The sequence below is a fragment of the Clarias gariepinus genome, chromosome 24 (assembly GCF_024256425.1).
Source record: "Clarias gariepinus isolate MV-2021 ecotype Netherlands chromosome 24, CGAR_prim_01v2, whole genome shotgun sequence".
NCBI lineage: Eukaryota > Metazoa > Chordata > Actinopteri > Siluriformes > Clariidae > Clarias > Clarias gariepinus.
The window spans coordinates 13,216,382-13,237,362 of NC_071123.1; the positions used below are offsets into that span (position 1 = coordinate 13,216,382).

Sequence of the window (20,981 nt, forward strand, 5' to 3'; positions counted from 1 at the left end):
AGATCACGTGTAACAACACCTGCACAGGATCGGTACATCCGAATATCACAACTGCGTGACAGGTACAGGATGGCCACAACAACTGCCCGAGTCACACCAGGAACACACAATCCCTCCATCAGTGCTCAGACTGTCCGCAATAGGCAGTCCATGAGGAGGAGATGCACTGCAGTACTTCAAGCAGCTGGTGGCCACACCAGATACTGACTGGTACTTTTGATTTTGAGCCTCCCTTCATTCAGGGACACATTGTGAAACATTTTTAGTTTATGTCTTCTGATGTTGACTCTTTTAGTGTTGATACAAATATTTACACATTAAGTTTACTGAAGAAAAAAACAGTTGAAAGTCAGAGGACGTTTCTTTTTTTGCTGAGTATATGAACATCTAATATTTTGTAAAAAGTTTAAACAGATAATTGATGTTGCTGATATATTACATACCTTACCTGTAGTCATGTTGGAGGAAACTGATGCAGACAATAATTAATTGTAGGCAATATATGATAATATAGAAATAGTTGATCAGTGTAGACACTGGGATATACTGTTATTTAAAGAATCTTTTGTTATTGGGAATTAAAATTATTTAGCTAATCATTTGCATTTTAATTTTTTGATTTCTCACAAGCTGTGTAAGATCTGACATTCTATTGAGTTAGCTGGGAAATAAGGTGGGAAATTAGACAACACTTGACCAAAAAGAAAAGACTTTACTAAAAAATATCAAAGTGTATAAAGATATTTAAGTTGCTTGTTTCTGTGATCATATATGCTTCTTTCCTGAGCTTTTATTTCTTTTTAAATAAAGCTCTGTCTCTCACTCAGTCTCTATACTGCTTATCCTCTACAGGGTTACAGGAAGCCTGGAGCCTATCCCAGGGAACTTGAGGCTTAAGGCGGGTACACCTGGGACAGTGTACCAGCCCATGCAAGGAACATAGGTGTGCACACAAAGACTCAGATACACACACACATACATTTAAATGTGCTTCTTCACTCACACTACAGGGAATTTGGAAATGCCAATTACCCTAATCTGCATTTCTTTAGACAGTGGATACTCTCAGGAGAAATGCTAAGCACAGGGGAAAAATGCAACGAGACAAACAGATGGGATCAAATGGGAGCGAGATGATGTGCAAACTGTATACCTGTAACTAGTGGTTAATTATCTATTCATATATGACATTATCATGGTTGATTCTCGCACGAACATTGAACGCTCTGACAATTGTATGTGTTAGGGTTACTGGAGTGAAATAAGTGTCCTCACACTTACCTCAATCTCTGGCCTTTAATCAGGCTTAATCTCAGTTTTCTTAACATTTCAACTTTACTTGCCATCCGCCATATTTAAGCTTTATTAAATACTTCAATTTATAGCTGCTACTTTGCTTTTTTTATGATGTTGTTTTATCAGGGACAATAATTAAAATACATACTTGTTAAGCATTAAAGCATTTATATTTATCTTCACTGTTAGTTACCACATGTACATACTAAGCTTTAGTTAATCAAAAAGCTAGTAGCTGAATAAGAGCTATTGAGAAATGTCATTTTGAATCTGATTAATTGATCAATCATCTTAATAATCAGTAGATTAATCGATTATCAAATTAGTTATATTTGCAGCCCTACCAGTAACTGTAAATTAATACAAATAAGTGACTGATATCATAGGTCATCTGATATTTAATTTAATGAAATCTTCTGAGTTAAATGCTCAACTTTGAAAAGCATCTTTAAGTGAATAAATCAGCTGTAGATTCAAAAAGAATGACTTTGTTCGAAAATATCAAAGTGTTGTAGACTGTTGGGAACCATTCACAGGATGGTAAATCTCTATGAAAACTGACCCTATGAATGTATACTGTGGTGGAGCCTGTTTGGAGCGTCCCAGGATGCGGATGTCACAAATCGCAGCCTCAGTGGAGTCCCTTGGGATAAACTTAATACACAGCCTCCGTTTCCTGAATGCTGGCTCCTCTAAAGTGAATAAGAAACAGAGATTTAAGCAGATGGATAAATGGAGTGGAAGTAGCAGTAGGATTAACACTACATTATATTTTGCATTTAGGTGGACTTTGGGAAAAAAAAAGTTACAAGACTGCAACCATGGGTTTTCAAGTTACAAAATTTAAATGTTAATTTACTAAGAAATATTGGATTTCTCTGACTCAAACACTTAACTTGTTACTCTGTAAGAAAAATATTTTTTACTTTTATTTTTAGAAACTTATATTAAAATATATATAGCTAGTTATAACATTTTGAGATATATCAGACCAATACAGATCAGGAATGAGAAAAAAATTGTTGTTGTTAACAGAAAACCATAAGAAGTCCTGTTTGCAGTTTGCCACAAGCCATGTGGGGAACACAGCAAACATGTGGAAGAAGGTGCTCTGGTCAGATGAGACCAAAATGGAACTTTTTGGCCAAAATACCAAACGCTATGTGTGGCGGAAATCTAACACTACACATCACTCTGAACACACCATCCCCACTGTCAAATATGATGGTGGCAGCATCATGCTTTGGGGGTGCTTCTCTTCAGCAGGGACAGGGAAGCTGATCAGAGTTGATGGGAAAATGGATGGAGCCAAATACAGGCCAATCTTGGAAGAAAACCTCTTGGAGTCTGCAAAAGACTTGAGACTGGTGCGAAGGTTCACCTTTCAGCAGGACAGCGATCTTAAACATAAAGCCAGGGCAACAATGGAATGGTTTAAAACAAAACATATCCATGTGTTAGAATGGCCCAGTCAAAGTCCAGATCTAAATCCAATCGAGAATCTGTGGCAAGATCTGAAAACTGCTGTTCACAAACGCTGTCCATCTAATCTGACTGAGCTGGAGCTGTTTTGCAAAGAAGAATAGGCAAGGATTTCAGTCTCTAGATGTGCAAAGCTGGTAGAGACATACCCTAAAAGACTGGCAGCTGTTATTGCAGCAAAAGTGGTTCTACAAAGTATTGACTACGGGAGCTGAATAATTACGCACACCCCACTTTTCAGTTATTTATTTGTAAAAAATGTTTGGAATCATGTATTCTCACTGGAAAAATGTACACCACTTTGTATTGGTCTTTCACGTGGAATTCCAATACAATTTATTTACGTTTGTGGCTGTAATGTGACAAAATGTGGAAAAGGGGGCCGAATACTATATATATATATATATATATATATAGATATAGATATAGATATAGATATATAGATATAGTACAGGCCAAAAGTTTGGACACACCTTGTCTCATTCAATGTGTTTTCTTTATTTTCATGACCATTTACATTGGTAGATTCTCACTGAAGGCATCAAAACTATGAATGAACACATGTAGAGTTATGTACTTAACAAAAAGGAGTTCCCAGAGGTGTTTAGCACTTGTTGGCCCCTTTGCCTTAACTCTGTGGTCCAGCTCACCCCAAACCATCTCGATTGGGTTCAGGTCCGGTGACTGTGGAGACCTTTTTTTGTTAAGTACATAACTCCACATGTGTTCATTTACAGTTTTGATGCCTTCAGCGAGAATCTACCAGTGTAAATGGTCATGAAAATAATCATCAGACCAGGCAACATTTTTCCAGTCTTCAACTGTCCAATTTTGGTGAATTCTCGTGCAAATTGTAGCCTCTGCCATCCGCCTCATGGTTGTGAGGTGTGACTTCACAAATGCTTTGCTGCATACCTCGGTTGTAACGAGTGGTTATTTCAGTCAAAGTTGCTCTTCTATCAGCTTGAATCAGTGGGCCCATTCTTCTCTGACCTCTAGCATCAACAAGGCATTTTCGCCCACAGGACTGCTGCATACTGGATGTTTTTCCCTTTTCACACCATTCTTTGTAAACCCTATAAATGGTTGTGCGTGAAAATCCCAGTAAGACCGGCCCATCTGGCACCAACAACCATGCCACGCTCAAAACTGCTTAAATCACGTTTCCTTCCCATTTTGACATTCAGTTTGGAGACCAGGGCCACACCCCTAAATGCATTGAAGCAACTGCCATGTGATTGATTGAGTAGATAATTGCATTAATGAGAAATTGAACAGGTGTTCCTAATAATCCTTTAGGTAAGTGTATATATATACAGTATATATACAGTATATATACAGTATATACAGTATATATACAGTATATATATATATATATATATATATATATATATATATATACAGTATATATATATATATATATATATATATATATATATATATATATATATATATATACACAGGGTGATCAAATACTTATTGACCTCACTGTACATACACTACTCACAATAAGTTAGGGATATTGTTATTTACATGAGTGCTTTTCCTATTTGCTCTAAATTTGAATAAAATAAGTAAAAGTTCCCTTTGATATTATAAATAAGAAGAAACACCATTTTCATTAGTTCAATATTTCTTACTGCCAAAATTTTGACAATAACAGAGATAGCCCCAAATAACAAAAATTGGCAATGTCAGTCGCTGGTGTTTCCACCATTTGCCACAATGACAGCTAGACAGCGACGTCTCATGCTCCTCACTAGCCTCATGATGTTGTTCTGAGGCCATGCGATCCACTCTTCCACAAGTGCTACACGCAGTTCTGCCAGGTCACCTCTGCCAGGCATTATCATCCATGAACAGAAGATTGGGGGTGTGCTGGTAGAATTGGGGGATGATGATGTCTCTGAGATAAGAACGTGCAGTGACTGAGCCATGTACAATAACCAAATCTGTGTTGCACCTTCCCCACCAAAACCCTGGGGACCATGTTGACCTCAGCGTATCGCTCACCTCGACTTCTCCAGCAACGCTGACGACACTCATAAGTGAACAGAACGGTAGACCACTGCTGCATTGTCCAGGTCGCATAGTCTTGTGTGCCCACTGCAAACGTTCACGGCGGTGTCTTGGTGACAGTGGAGTTACCTGCAACAGTTGCCTGGCATTCAACCCAAAGCGGTGGAGTCGGTTGCAAATGGTTTGTCTGGAAACCCTAGTACCCCTCGCATCTCTTGAATGGGCCTGCAGCTGTGTGGCAGCTGTGTGGCAGTTGCATTAAGATGTCTAAATGCATAGGTCCTTGGGTACTGGTCATCGTTGCGGTCTGTCAATCGTGGGGCTCCACTCCTAGGTCTGTCATGAACTCTGCCAGTACATTTACATTACATTTAAGCATTTGGCAGATGCTCTTATCCAGAGCGACTAACAAAAATGTACGAACATCTAGAGGAAGTTCATTCCACCACCCAGGTGCTAGAACAGAAAAGAGCCTGGATGAATGCCGCCCTCGATCCCTGAGAGATGGTGGGATGAGGCGAGCAGTGCTGGAGGATCGGAGGGAACGTGGTGCAGTGCGTGGTGTAATTAGCGCAGAGAGGTAAGTGGGTGCTGGGCCATTTTTAGCTTTGTAGGCAAGCATCAGTGTTTTGAATTTGATGCGGGCAGCTACAGGAAGCCAGTGCAGGAAGCGGAGGAGTGGGGTGGTGTGGGAGAACTTGGGAAGGTTAAAAATGAGACGTGCTGCTGCATTCTGGATCAGTTGCAGAGGACGAATCGTGGACAGAGGCAGGCCTGCCAGGAGTGAGTTGCAGTAGTCCAGTCTTGAAATAACAAGGGACTGAACAAGCACCTGAGTAGCCTGTAAAGAAAGAAATGGGGGAATTCTTCTGATATTGTAAAGAAGAAACCGACAAGAGCGAGTAAGGTTAGCGATGTGTGGGGAAAATGACAAATGATTGTCCACGGTTACTCCAAGATTGCTGGCGGTGGCTGAAGGAGTGATTTGGTTGTTGTCCAGGGATATCACAAGGTCTTGACCTGGGGATGAGTCACAAGGGATAAACAACAGTTCGGTTTTAGTGTCCAGTAGTTCTGTGTCTTGATGCAAGTCTGCTGATGACACTTTGAGACACATCGAATTCACAAGCAACATCTGACTGCCTTTCACAAATCCAAATGTGCGCCATGGCAATGTGCGCCACGTGCGTTAAGTTACGTCGTGTGTTCATGGCCGTTTGAATGATGAACTTGGAATAACTTACTGACAATACCAGCTTTTTAAACCCACAGAATGTTGAAATTGATGTCACATTGAAAAAGGTTGTCTCATTGGATTGTCCCCAATATAAGGCACACCTGTACACAATGGAACCATTACATGGAAAACACAAAATGAGGTGTGTATTACCCCAATACAATTGCCTCCCTATCCCAAAAATTAAGAAGTTAAACAATCACCATATGTATGAAACCTATAAAAGTCCATCACAATATCCCTAACTTACTGTGAGTAGTGAATATATATATATATAAATAATTTTACATGTAAGCAAGAACAAATGAAAAAAAAAATGCTTACGTGTATCCACTGTCTCCTGAATTGGAATAAAACCAACAGGCAAAGTATCTTTAATGTCAATCAGTTTCATGTCCACTAGCACATTTCCTAAATGACTCTGTGAAAAGATGCACACAATATACACAGATCATGAGAAAAAAGTAGCCGTACTTACATAGTTACAATGTTTGTATATAATGTTGTCATAACACAATACTTGAACAATTGTTGGATACTTCAGAGGAGCAATAGGGCTGGAGCAATAGGGATTTTTGCATGGTCATACAGAGCAACGGTTTTAATATTCTACTGATCAGTAATGTACAAAAGTCAAGGTCAGTAAGTAATCCAGATTATGTTTCGTATCAATCTAATCTAAACTAATTAGATGGCGGATAATGTGTCATAAATAACAGGCTTGAGGAATGACATTAGGGCTGCAACAACTAATCGATAAAATCGATAATTATCGATAATGAAATTCGTTGTCAACGAATGCCGTTATCGATTAGTTGGGCTGCTCACGTCACTGAGGAGCGCGACCACAAGATGCACAAATACACACAGATACACAGCCGCTCGCGCAATGGATGTTACAGGAGCGTCTGCAAGAAAAAGCGCGCGCCCCGAGTCCCTTCAAGGTTTGATAGCAATTTACATTAAACGCCACTAAGAAGACGGTAACCTGCACGCTATGCAAGACCGAGCTTTCATGGCATGTCATGCACGAACACTTAAACAGAAAACGTGTTGGTGTTACGGATGGCGAAACGTTAGCAGGGTCAGTAAAAACTGTATCTCCGTTGTGTAAAAGTTGTAAAGTTTAAGTGCTTTTGTTTAAACTGTTTGTTAACTTCGGGACAGTCGCGCTAGATCTGCTAGCTACTCGCTAGCATCACATTGCGCAATCACCTCATGAGCAATAGTGATTAGTTAAATGGTGCTACTTTAGATTAGCTTAATTTACACGGTATGAATAACAGTAGAATATTACATTTAGTGATTGTTGTGGTTTTCAGCGAATGCAAATAACAGTATATTTGTGACTATTAGCTTTATGCATTTCTACAGTTTTTTTTATAGTCCACTACAAAGTTAACTTGTAATTACTTATGCATACATAATTTTATTATACAAACTTACATTATTTTAGCTGTTTATATCTTATTAACTGAATATATCAGTGTATTTTATTACATATATATATACACACACATATACACACACACACACAGTATATATATATATATATATATATATATATATATATAAAATATATATAAAATATATATATGTAGTATATATTTATACTGTATATATTATATACTACATTTTTATTTAAGGTTTAAAATGTCAAAAATAAAGATAATTAAACTCTATATGTGGCTTTTGCTTTTTAAAAAGTTTCTTTTTATACATAAATAATACCCTAATTTATGTTTTTTTAAATAATTATAAGTAAAATATCTAATTTAAGAAGTGGTTAGGTTTTATCTGATTAATCGATTAACCGAAAACATAATCGCCCAACTAATCGATTATCAAAATAATCGTTAGTTGCAGCCCTAAATGACATGTACAATTTGCAGTTTTACATTTCATAACGTGAGATACATATACAGTGGTAAGAAAAAAAGTATAAGAACCTTTTGGAATTGCATGAATTTAATCGGTCATGGGTAGTGACAAATACTAAAGATTTTTTGCAATAAAAATATGCAAAAATATTCAAGTTATTTAATTGTCAAGTGTTAAAAACACAATATTCATTATTATTCAACCTCACAAATTCAGGTCGAAAAAATTTACGTCTTTTCATCCGGGATATCACAGGAAGAGCAATGGATTGCTGATTACTGCCGTTTGTGCCTCATTGTACCTTAAAGTGTGCTTCCTGCTCCCTGTGCAGTCTACTTCTCACGGAACTACTTGTCGATTGGAATGCAGCACTCCTAACAGATCGGCTGGGTTGCACAATAAACAGTGTACGGAACTAAATCTCCCCCTCCGCCACTATATTGATCCTGAAGAAAATTCCAGATATCCACCAGCAATAGAGACAGTAACATTGACATGTTGTAAATTGCGCACTATACAGGGTAATGTAAGAATTGACCAGAAGTACTAGTGCGAGGCTAGACAAAAATTATATAAAAGATATATAAGAAGCATATAAATAAAGAACATAAATCACAAGTTTAAAAAAAAAAAAAAAAAAGAGAAATCAGGTCAATTGCAGTGCAGCCATGGATGTACAATTTTATATGTGAGAAAGTGACAGTGCAAATTGTATATATTGTTTAAATACTTATAATTTCATACAAAATATTAAACTTAAACAATGTTGTAGAACAAAATACATTATTCTCAGTATGATTGTCATGTTTCAAGAATCTGACCAACATTAAAACATTGTACATTGTATGTTTTTCTTAATTACGAAGTTATAAAGATACCGGTTTTAGTAATTTAATGTTTAAATAATTTAATTAACAGCCGGCACCTCTGATCTGAAGCTAGGACTGTTAAATATTAGATCTCTCGCATCTAAAGTGGTTATTATTAATGAAATTATCACGGATCATGAATTTGATATACTCCGTTTAACTGAAACCTGGATTAAACAAGACGAGTATGTAGCTCTAAATGAAGCTAGTCCTCCTGGATGCAGCTACATACACCAACCTTGGAGGCGTCACAATTATTTACAATGATAATCTGACTATCGTACAAAAACATGGACACAAATTAAATTCATTCGAATAGTATACATATAAGTATATAGTAACATAAGTGTAGCTACAAATATCATCTCAGAAAAAAAAATAGTCAGCTCAGTCGATCCCGCTAATCATCATTTACAGACCTCCAGGGCCGTATTCTGATTTTCTTTGTGAATTTGCAGATTTTCTCTCAAACCTAGTTATTTCTGTAGACAAAGCGTTAATTGCTGGAGATTTTAATATTCATTTTAAGAATCCAGAAGACACTCTGCGTAGAGCATTTATGTCCATCTTGGACTCAGTAGGAGTAAATCAGTGTGTAGTAGAACCCACTCATAAAGCAGGTCACACCTTGACTTTTTTAATAATAAAATTGTAAATATTAGGCATAAAATTAAGGCTTTAAAACCAGACAATGCAATTGATGAGGATGTTAAACTAACTATGTCAGATCGGAACCTAGAATACTTTATTCCCCTTAAAGAGAATGAACTAATTTTACTTATCTCTTCTGCAAATTCATCAACCTGTATATTAGATCCTATACCGACAATTTTTTTAAACAGATAGTACCAGCAATAACAACCCCTGTTGAGAATAATTAATTCCTCACTCAGCATTAAGTATGTTCCAAAATCTTTTAAATTAGCAGTTATTAAACCGATTATTAAGAAACCTAACCTTGACCCCTGTCAGCTGTCCAATTACTGTACAGGCCAATATCAAACCTCCCCTTCATCCCTAAGATTTTTGAAAAGATAGTAGCGGAGCAGCTATGCTCATATCTACATAGAAATAGCATACATCATCTGTATCATTTAGGATTTAGGCCTCATCACAGCATAGAGACAGCACTCGTTAAAGTAGTAAATGACCTCCTATTATTGTAGTAAATGACCTCCTAAATTGACCTCCTATTGGCCTCTGATCAAGGTTATGTAACTATGCTTGTATTACTCGACATCAGTGCAGCTTTTTGACACCATTGATCATAGTATTCTTCTTCACAGATTAGAAAATGTAGTGGGACTTGTCTGTCATAATATGGGAAACAAACAAAAAAAATGGCTGTGAATGATGATAGCACAGCTACACATACACTCTGTTATGTGTTATCTGTGATACTGACAGGCCGGGAAAAAAAATAAATAAATAAATAAATAAATGTAGTAGGAATTAAGGATACAGCCCTCTCCTGGCTCAGATGCTATTTAAACAATCAGTATGTAGACTTAAATGGTGATTATTCTGCATGCTCTCTAGTGGAGTTTGGTGTTCCACAAGGTTCAGTTTTAGGCCCACTGCTTTTTTTCCCTTCACTTGAATTTTTCTAAAGCCCTAAATAAATACTCCCATTCCACACGATCAAAAGCCTTTTTAGCATCTAAAGTAAGGAAACACTCAGAGATCCCCTCTGATGGTGTGTACAGGATATCCATAAGGCGTTGAATGTTAAACTAAGAATAGCGATTTTCGACAAAACCGGTCTGGTCCTCAGATATAATTGAGGGTAGACCATTCTCTAATCTACGACCCAAGACTTATAGCAAAGAGGGATAAAGACCCAACAGAGTGCTCTTTATATAGACCAATCTCTCTTCTCAATGTGGATGTTAAAATCTTTGCTAAAGGGTGATGCGAGCCTCATTAAATGATGCGGGCAGCTTACCTTGCTTAAAAGACTCAGATAGAACCAAAGCTAGTTGTGGTGCAAGGTATGAGAAGAATGATTTAAAAAACTCTGCAGGGAACCCATCAGGATCCGAGGACTTACCAGATTTCAATGATGAGATAGCTGAAATTATTTCCTCTTGTGATATGGGCTCTTCTAATCTTAATCTAGAATCAGGGGACAGTGTTGGGATATCTAGTTGAGTCAAAAAATTCTCAACTGAACTATGGTCCTTTAGGAACTCAGAAGTATATAATCAAGAATAAAAATTCCTGAATGCATCATTAATTTTAGAATGATTGGTAATAATGGTGCCATCCTCTATCCGAATTTTTGTAACGTGTTGCTGTGCTCTAAATCCTCTTAACTGACTAGCTAAAAGTTTTCTAGATTTGTCACCATGAATGTAAAATTGGCTCCTACTCTTTAATCAATGAAGTTCGATTACATGTGTTGTGATAAGTTCAAACTTACTTTGCAATTCTACACGTTTTTTTATACAGATCGGGGTTTTTAAATAGAGCATACTGCTGATCAATTTCTTTAATTTGGTTGGTCAGGTCTTTTCGCTCTTTATATGCCTTCCTTCTCTTTTTTGCAGTGTATGAAATTATCTGTCCCCTGAGGTAGACTTTCAGAGCATCCCAAACAATTAAACATGACACTTCATGTGTTTTATATGAGTTTAAGAAAATAACTTTCTGGACTTCCATAAATTTAACAAAATCATCCTCTATTAGTAACGATGAATTAAAACGCCAATATTCATTAATCTGAGGTAGATCGGGGAGCTTTATAGACATGACATAACTGGAGCATGATCCGATATCACAATGCTCTGATAAGCACAAGAATTAACCATTGGGATCAATTAATTATCTATAAAGAAATAATCAATTCTGGAAAAAGTATGATGAACATGTAAGAAAAAGGAGTATTCTCTCTTCTTTGGATTAAGGAAGCGCCATATGTCAGAAATACCAAAGCTGCAAAGATATGACTGAAGTAGCGTGGCGGATTTACTCAGAGGTATAGGATTGGGAGATGACCTGTCAAGTGATGGATCTAAACAGCAATTAAAGTCTCCCTTTAATATGAAAGAGTATGAGCTCAGATTTGGTAGAGAAGAGAAAAAATGTTCAAAGAAGGAAACATAATCATAATTAGGGGCATATAAATTAGCCAACACTACATTAGTATTAAACCACGAGGGGCGCAAGCCAGTGTCTTCTTGTGCCAGTCCCAAGTCTGGATAAATGCAGAGGGTTGTGTCAGTAAGGGCATCCGACGTAAAACATTTGCCAAATCAATGATGCGAATCACGAATATAATTCCCATACCGGATCGGTCGTCTCTGGTGGAAATTGGGCTACTGTTGGTCAAAGAAGGAGAGGAGGAAGGCGTGTTTGAAAGCAGAGAGAGAAGAGGAAAGGCAAGAGTTTAGGAGTGATAGTAGGGACTTTGAATGTTAGTTGATATGATGCAGAGAAGGAAGGTGGATATACTGTGTGTCCAGGAGACCAGGTGGAAAGGTAGCAAGGCGAGAAGCTTAGGATCAGGGTTCAAATTGTTTTACCATGGTGTGGATAGGAAAAGAAATGGAGTAGGAGTTATTCTGAAAGAGGAGTTTGTAAGAAATGTTCTAGAGGTGGAGAGAGTATCAGATAGGGTGATGAGTCTGAAGCTGGAAATTGAGGGGTAATGTTCAATGTTGTTAGTGGTTATGCCCCACAGGTAGGATGTGAGTTAAAAGAGAAGGAGAAATTCTGGAGTGAGTTAGATGAAGTGATGCAGAGCATCCCCAGAGGTGAAAGAGTGGTGATTGGTGCAGACTTCAATGGACATGTTGGGGAAGAGAACAAAGGTGATGAAAATGTGATGGGCAGGTTTGGTCTTCAGGACAGGAATGTAGAAGGACAGATGGTGGTGGACTTTGCAAAGAGGATGGAAATGGCAGTAGTAAATACTTTCTTCCAGAAGAGGCAGGAACAAAGGGTGACATATAAGAGTGGAGGCAGAAGCACTCAGGTCGACTACATTTTGTGTCAACATTGTAACCTGAAAGAGATCAGTGACTGCAAAGTGTTGGTAGGGGAGAGTGTAGCCAGACAACACAGAATGGTGGTGTGTAAAATAACCCTGGTGGTGAGGAAGGTGAAGAGGACAAAGGCAGAGCAGAGGACAAAGTGGTGGAAGCTGAGAAAGGAAGAATGTTGTGAAGTCTTTAGGGAGGAGTTAAGACAGGCTATGGGTGGTCAGGAGGGGCTTTTAGTTGACTGGACAACTACAGCTAATGTGATCAGGGAGACAGGTAGGAGGGTACTTGGTGTATCATCAGGTAAGGGGAAAGTGGACAAGGAGACTTGGTGGTGGAATGAGGAAGTCCAGAAGTGTATACAGGGAAAGAGGCTAGCTAAGAAGAAGTGGGACACTCAGAGGACTGAAGAGAGTAGACAGGATTACAGGGAGATGCAGAGTAAGGTGAAGGTAGAGGTGGCAAAGGCCAAACAAGGAGCATATGAGGACTTGTATGCTAGGCTAGACAGTAAGGAGGGAGAGGTGGATCTGTACAGGTTGGCAAGGCAGAGAGATAGAGATGGGAAGGATGTGCAGCAGATTAGAGTGATTAAAGATGGAGATGGAAATGTACTGACAGATGTCAGGAGGGTGATGGGAAAATGGAAGGAGTACTTTGAGGAGTTAATGAATGAGGAAAACGAAAGAGAACAAAGAGTAGAAGAGGTGACTGTTGTGGAACAGGAAGTAGCAAATATTAGTAAAAGTGAGGTGAGAAGGGCGTTAAAGAGGATGAAGAGTGGAAAGGCTGTTGGTCCTGATGACATACCTGTGGAGGTATGGAAGTGCTTAGGAGAGGTGGCAGTAGAGTTTCTGGCAAGTTTGTTTAACAAGATCTTGGAGAGTGAGAGGATTCCAGAGGAATGGAGGAGAAGTGTATTGGTGCCAATTTTTAAGAACAAGGGAGATGTGCAAAGCTGTGGCAATTATAGAGGTATAAAGCTAATGAGCCAGACAATGAAGCTGTGAGAAAGAGTAGTGGAAGCTAGGTTAAGGGCAGAGGTGAGCATTTGTGAGCAGCAATATGGTTTTATGCCTAGAAAGAGTACATCAGATGCAGTATTTGCTTTGAAGATGCTGGTGGAGAAGTACAGAGAAGGTAACAGGGAGTTGCATTGTGTCTTTTTAGATTTAGAGAAAGCGTATGACAGGGTGCCAAGAGAGGAGCTGTGGTATTGTATGAGAAGGTCTGGAGTGGCAGAGAAGTATGTTAGAGTGGTGCAGGACATGTATGAAAGCTGTAAGACAGTGGTAAAATGTGCTATAGGTGTGACAGAAGAGTTCAAGGTGGAGGTGGGTCTGCATCAAGGATCGGCTCTAAGCCCCTTTTTGTTTGCTCTGGTGATGGACAGGATGACAGATGAGGTAAGACAGGAGTCCCCATGGAGTATGATGTTTGCAGATGACATTGTGCTCTGTAGCGAGAGCAGGGAACAGGTGGAGGAAAATTTGGAGAGGTGGAGGTATGCTCTGGAAAGCAGAGGAATGAAGGTTAGCCGCAGCAAGACGGAATACATGTGTAAATGAGAGGGACCCAGGAGGATCGGTGAGGCTACAGGGAGCAGAGGTAAAGAAGGTGCAGGATTTTAAGTACTTAGGGTCAACGGTACAGAGCAACGGAGAGTGTTCAAAGGAGGTGAAGAGGCGGGTACAGGCAGGTTGGAATGGGTGGAGAAAAGTGTCAGGGGTGTTGTGTGATAAAAGAGTATCAGCAAGAATGAAAGGAAAGGTGTACGGGACAGAGGTGAGACCAGCAATGCTCTACAGCTTAGAGACAGTGGCGCTGAAGAAAAGACAGGAGGCAGAGTTGGAGGTAGCAGAGCTGAAGATGTTGAGGTTCTCCTTGGGAGTGACAAGAATGGATAGGATCAAGAATGAGTTTATCAGAGGGACAACCCACGTTAGATGTTTTGGAGATAAAGTCAGAGAGGCCAGATTGAGGTGGTTTGGACATGTTCAGAGGAGAGATTGTGAATATATCGGTAGAAGGATGCTGAGGTTGGAACTGCCAGGCAGGAGGTCTAGAGGAAGACCAAAGAGGAGATTTATGGATGCAGTGAGAGAGGACATGAAGTTAGTTGGTGTGAGAGAAGAGGATGCAGAGGATAGGGTTAGATGGAGGCAAATGATTCGCTGTGGCGACCCCTGAAAGGGAACAGCCGAAAGACAAAGAAGAAGACATTAGTATTAAATAACTTCCCTGAAACAATGATATAACGACCATGTATACCCGCAATAACATTATGATGCTCAAAAGAGATGTTTGGATTAATGAGAATTGAGACGCCCCTAGCTTTAACCTGAAAGGTCAAGTGGTAGTGCTGCCCTCCCCAACGCGACATAAGGCGAGAATTATCAGAACTGCGAATGTGAGTTTCTTGTAAAAACGCTATTGCAGTGTTAAGTTGTTTAAGGTGTGAGAGCACCTTTCTTCTCCTGACCGGATGGTTTAAACCCTTAACATTCCAGCTCACAAAGTTTAAAGAACTATTCATTCTCCCTGAGAGGAGATGCAGGTAGATAAACACGGATAATAATGAAATGCCTAGCGTCAGCCTTAAAACAAAAGTGTATAACACTTGTACACTGAACTAACAAAATACTGCATTTGGAGTATTGGGTACTTTCCTGAGAATTGTAGTATTAAAAATAAATAAAACCATAGTGCACTACGTTATTTTCAGCAGACTGTCCATGTATTTTTGCGCCTCTTCTACCGAATGTAGCCACTTCTTCTGTCCGGTAGAGAGAGTTATCCGGAGCAATGCTGGATACAGGAGAGAAGGCCGGAGTCTACGGTTGTATAACTCATTCATAACGTCTCTATACTCGGCTCGCTGGCTTAAATCTTCGGGAGCGTAGTCTTCCACGATACGAACCTGCTGACCACGGTATTCCAGCTTTCCTCTCCGCCGAGCCTCCTGAACCAAAAGGTCTTTAACCTGGTACCGGTGTACACAGAGAAAGAACGGCTAAGGTCTCTGACCTGAAGCGGGTTTGGATGCAGGTATACGGTGGGCTCTATCAATCTCAAGCGGGGATGGAAGCGTTTCACTCCCAAACACCTCGCACAAAATTTTAGAGAAGAACTCGGTAGGAAGTCCACCTTCAGTACCCTCTGGAAGACCCAGGACACGCAGGTTTTGTCTCCTGCTCCGGCCTTCTAGGTCTACGACTTTGCCCGTTAACTTAGTTTTACTTTCCAGAAGTCCGGAGCAGATGTTCTCCAACTTACTCACACGCTGGCTCAGGTCATCCGTAGCGAGTTCTAGTGAAGGTAAGGGCTGTCTGTGGTCCTCTACTTGGGCTTGAATTTGGCAGTTTACTTTCCAGTAAACTAAACGAAGATTCAAATTCAGCCGCTAACGCTTCACAATGTTTATCTAACAGCGCAGAGATGGCCTCGACTGTTAGAGAAGTCGCAGTGTCGTCCTTTTTCCCGGCTTTAACACTCCTGGTAGCCATTATAAATAAAAGGTAGATAGCCGTGGGGTAGAGTATAAAGTTATTGTAAACTAAAGATTTAGTTTGACTTTTAAAGGCGAGTAAGGGAGTAAAGAAACCAAAAATTGTCGGAGCACCTAACTAACGCATCTACTTCATGTGGCTGCTAACCGGAAGTCTGTAGTACATTTATTAACTAAAATAAATTACCATCAAATTAAAACATTGTCAGGACGTTCTACCGCGTCAGCAAATGTCGGTCATTCAGCCCCACCTGTGTTTTTGCATTATTATAAGAATAAAATGCAGTAGGCTGTTAAGATCTGTAACGTGTTCGACCCATGTTGCACAGGCGACACTATTAAGCAATGATATGAGGCGAGGTCTTATAGGGAAAAGAGTAATTTATTTAGGTAAAATGGGGAAGGAAATGGTTGAAGGAGGGAGAATGGAAAGAAAGGGAAAGGGATAAAGGTTGTGCATGTGCAGGGCCGGGGGCACTGCCACGCTGGCTTGTGGGCACACAGCTGACGATAAGTGGCGGTGGGTGGAGTGGCAGAACGCTCCCTCGTGATGACGCTTCTCCCACTGTCGATGGCTGGCGGGAGTCCTCGGTGACGTAAACGCAAAAACTTAACGCAAACAATGCTCAACATCCCGGAGCCCAAATTAAATTAACAAATATTGTAAGTAAATAACAATTGGCCACATTTAAAAAATTTTATTTTTATTATTAAAATTATCCTGTATCTGTTTTAGGAGTTCCAGCTGCCACTGTTCGTATGGCTCTGTCAGAGACAATCGTTCAGTAACAAGCCTGTAACTTTTCATGTAAAACAGGTACATCTGTGTGAATAAATTGATATGATGAGCTATTGATCAGTGACTTATGTAAACGACTCAGTTCAGATGTAAGTAAATGGTCATTGCTGCGCTGTTTGGGGGAGGGACGTGCTAATGACGATTTGACCTGCTGTGTGTGTTTGTGTGTGTATGTGTGTGTAAGGGGTGTTAAGAGGTCTTACATACTTATGAAAAGTTGTTGATTATTCACTGAAACAGGGGCTCTGCTGAAAAATGTTAGGCACATCAGTCACTTAACCCCAAATAAAAGGTCTTTCTGAGTGTTATGATATAGTTGTAAAATAACAGATGTACAAACAGTGCGCACTGAATACTGAACCTAAACCAGGCACAAGGATTAATAAACCAAGATAGCCCCATATCCGTTTTTATTGTTTTAAATAAAAATACTTAAGAATATTACTGTTTATAGTGATTAAAAACAATGCAATTTATGCTATCATAAGAAAAATCTCAATTTCTTCCATTCCAAGGATTAAAAACAATTTCAACTTTAGAATCTAGTATCCAGAAGATAAAATTTACACAAATTTAAAAAGAGGCCTTAATCACTGAAAGTCTTCAGAAGAGCCTCAGATTCAAGAGGTTTTTAAAGTGGGGAGAGGTGCATTACAGTTTCTCTGAATGTATAGGTGAGAACAGCTGATTCACACCTGGGTAGGGTAAATAATTTGCATTTGAATGTTGTCTGGCATTGTAAAGCACACACAGTAACACTGTGACATCAAACATTCCCCTTGTTGATATTTTAACTATTAATTTTACTATTTTAGCTGTTACTGTTTCATTTACTTTAAAATAACATTAAAACAAGAACAATAAAAAGTTTTTTTTAATATTGTTGACTACATTTAGACCATTTAACGGGTTCGACCCTAAGTGCACGGGCTCGCACGGACTCGATGCAAGGTCTTACGGGAAAAAATGGGAAGGAAAAGGTTAAAGGAATATGGATAGAAAGGAAGGATTTGGTTTTGGTTGGCAGTGCACAGGCTGGTAAGCGGTGAGCAGCGGACAGGGTGGGACCACGAGGACAGTAGCTCCTGCCTCCGTCCGCCCGCACTGACTTTGCTCTCCACGGATGACCAGATCGGCCCCTCCCACCTCTCTCTTCTTTGAAATCCCTGGGGCGCGTTCCATTTGCCCCGCTTGCATGCCGCACTTCCGCATTGTTGCGCGTGCGTCGCACTCACACTGCATAGTAAAATCCACTGTAACCCAACAGACCCCGAGTATTTTATAGCGCGGGGTGCAAGCCCAAGATCATTAGCAAGAATAGCTCACTGTAAGCTCCGGGCCACGTTCCTGAAGGAAAGGACGCCTAACTAGTGAGCGGGGAGCGATATTGATTTGGGCGCACACTGTGACAGGATGAAAAAACTATTGTCCTTAAAAATGTAACAGATGAGGACTCAGATTAATGTGCTAAAACTATACAAAACTACATAGCCTTTATAAGACTCTACTTTTATTTAAGTGCACTCACAATAACGAAAAACTTTATGATTTTTAAATCTTTGAAAGCAAACAAGGTGCGTTGTTCTGTATTGTTTTTGGTGAACTTGAGCGGGCCAGAAAATGAACTGAAACTCGCGTGTATATGCGTCTGCTTTTATACAAACTAATGGAAAAAATGTAGATGATGTAATTCGTATGAAAAGTGAATTTTTGGCACATCCACTGTTGCGGAGACGAAGAGATGACATGATTATCATCATCACCACAGCCGAAATCAAAGACATCACTAATTTACCAATGAATTTTTAAAATGGTCAGAATCAGTCTGCTTGCTTTTTTTCCCCTGACGCATTCATAATCATTAGTCTACATCTGTTCTGGAAAAGCTGTATATACACACATTCTTGCCTAAATAACTCTTTAAACTACACCTGTTACACAATAATAATAACAACATTTCAAACATTTCTGAGGCTGCCATTTGGGGAAACGAAAGAATAAGGAATAAACCAGTTGTAATGGCCATATTTCATTCTTGTGATTTGTTGTTATGTTTATCTTATTTCAGTTTATTAGTTAAGCATTAAGAATTAAGTATCATACTCATAATTTGTATTGTGACATCATTTCATGAGTTGTTCTGTGACATCCTCCCACAGTTATGCAGTTTCATGTCTATCATGCACGTTAGTTGTTGTTAAGACACGGAAGGATACAGAAAGGTGTGGAGCACACAAGCTTTTGACCGTGAGACAGTAAGCTAAAAGATACAGTAAAATGAGTTGTAGTAACTGTAATCTATCGAAGCCACAGAACACAGCAAGCGACTTGTCGTGACTACAGTGGATTTATGCAAGAAACTGTAACAACCGTTGTTTTCGATGTTGAAAATAAACAAGAGACAAAGAAATCAACGAAAGTCTGAAGTCGTCAGTGAAACTGTGTAACAAAAGACACGCGTCAGAACTTGTGAATAACATGCACCTACACCAGTTGTTGGGTCAAAATAACCCAACCAGGTGTTCATTTGTAAATGACCCACTACATCTCATATGACCCAACATGAGCAACACAACAATGTGTTTAAAGTACCTGAAATAACCCAGAACTTAAATAACAATAAACTGATACTGAGATACACTATATAACAGTTTATACTTTGTACAAATAAAATTGCTAGCTAGTGAACTTGATCTAAACAACAAAATTTTTTACTCATTATTGTACAGTACATATCTCTGGTTCAGATTTTTCATATTTGTTGTGTAAAGTACAGAACTCGTGTGGAAATTACTATCACTATTGTATTTCTTCGATACAACGTCTTTATGACTAAATTGTATTTTAAAACTGCGATGAGTGAAAATGTCACTTTGCGCCACCTGGCTACCATTTTACGAATTACTTTAAAATGCAGCTGATTTATTTTGGCCACTGTCGTTTTTACGCGGTGGTGAGCGCGACGGTTATAACCATACCAATTGGGTACCTACTGAACATTTACATTATACATTATGTGACTGCGACCATACCTAACTGTTGTCTCTCCTCCTCTGCTCTCCCCTCTTCTGTTCTCTCCCCCTCTCTCTCTTCCCTCTCTCTGTCGAGCTACACGTCGTTCCTGAGCTGCCAGTGATCCAGACTCCCTCTGCCCTCCGGACCTGTCTGACCCTTCCTGGTGCCCCGCTTCTATTTGAAAATCTCGTCGCATGGATGCCCCGTATTCTCTTTGGGATGCGTCTGGTGTCTGGTGTCTGGTGTCACTCTACCATGAAGACAGTTCTGGCCTCGAGTGGTGTCGACAGCTGTTTCTCTGAGGACTTGACTTGGCTGCAGTTGCTCGATAGTTCAAGACTGGAATTTCCTACAAGTCTACCCGAGTCTCCAATAACTACCTGGACTCCATATTAACATCAATTAACATCAACTGTTATAGCTGAACTGGCTGCCACCTAACACAGTATAAATGCAAATAAATTCCTGCTCTCTGTTTCACCCAAATGAGGATGGGTTCCCTGTTAAGTCTGGTTCCTTTGAAGGTTTCTTCCTATTACCATCTCAGGGAGTTTTTTCTTGCCACTGTCGCCCGCTGCTTGCTCACCAGGGACAATCTGACCATTTTGATTGATACACATTCACATTCCATACAAACTAAAATTATTCTTTTGATTGTGTACAGCTGATTTGCGACAATGACTATTGTTAAAAGCGCTATACAAATCAAATTGAATTGTTACCTTTATTAGCAACATACATTTACCAAAGTGTAAACAGCATGTTTGTTGTTTCTTCTGTTGAAGAAATTAATCCCATCTTGTTAATAAATGTGACTGTAGCCTACATTACCGAGCACAGAGGAAGGAAACCCATTGCTCTCACGTTTAAATCAAAGAGCGAGCTGGCTTTG

At 39.4% G+C, this 20,981-nt stretch overlaps 1 protein-coding gene across 3 annotated transcripts in view; it reads right to left on the minus strand.

Annotated features, from left to right (window-relative positions):
- Positions 1–20,981, minus strand: part of mvb12ba (multivesicular body subunit 12Ba) — a 110,630-nt gene that overhangs the window by 54,982 nt on the left and 34,667 nt on the right. For all 3 annotated transcript variants that reach the window (XR_008356274.1, XM_053485447.1, XM_053485446.1), the window contains exons 4-5: positions 6,359–6,455; positions 1,859–1,988 (exon numbers count right to left, since the gene is read on the minus strand). Coding sequence is in view for 2 of the 3 variants with exons in the window: in XM_053485447.1 (XP_053341422.1) it covers positions 1,859–1,988; positions 6,359–6,455 (227 nt within the window). In the remaining variant the exon portion in view is untranslated. The remainder of the gene's footprint in view (positions 1–1,858; positions 1,989–6,358; positions 6,456–20,981) is intronic.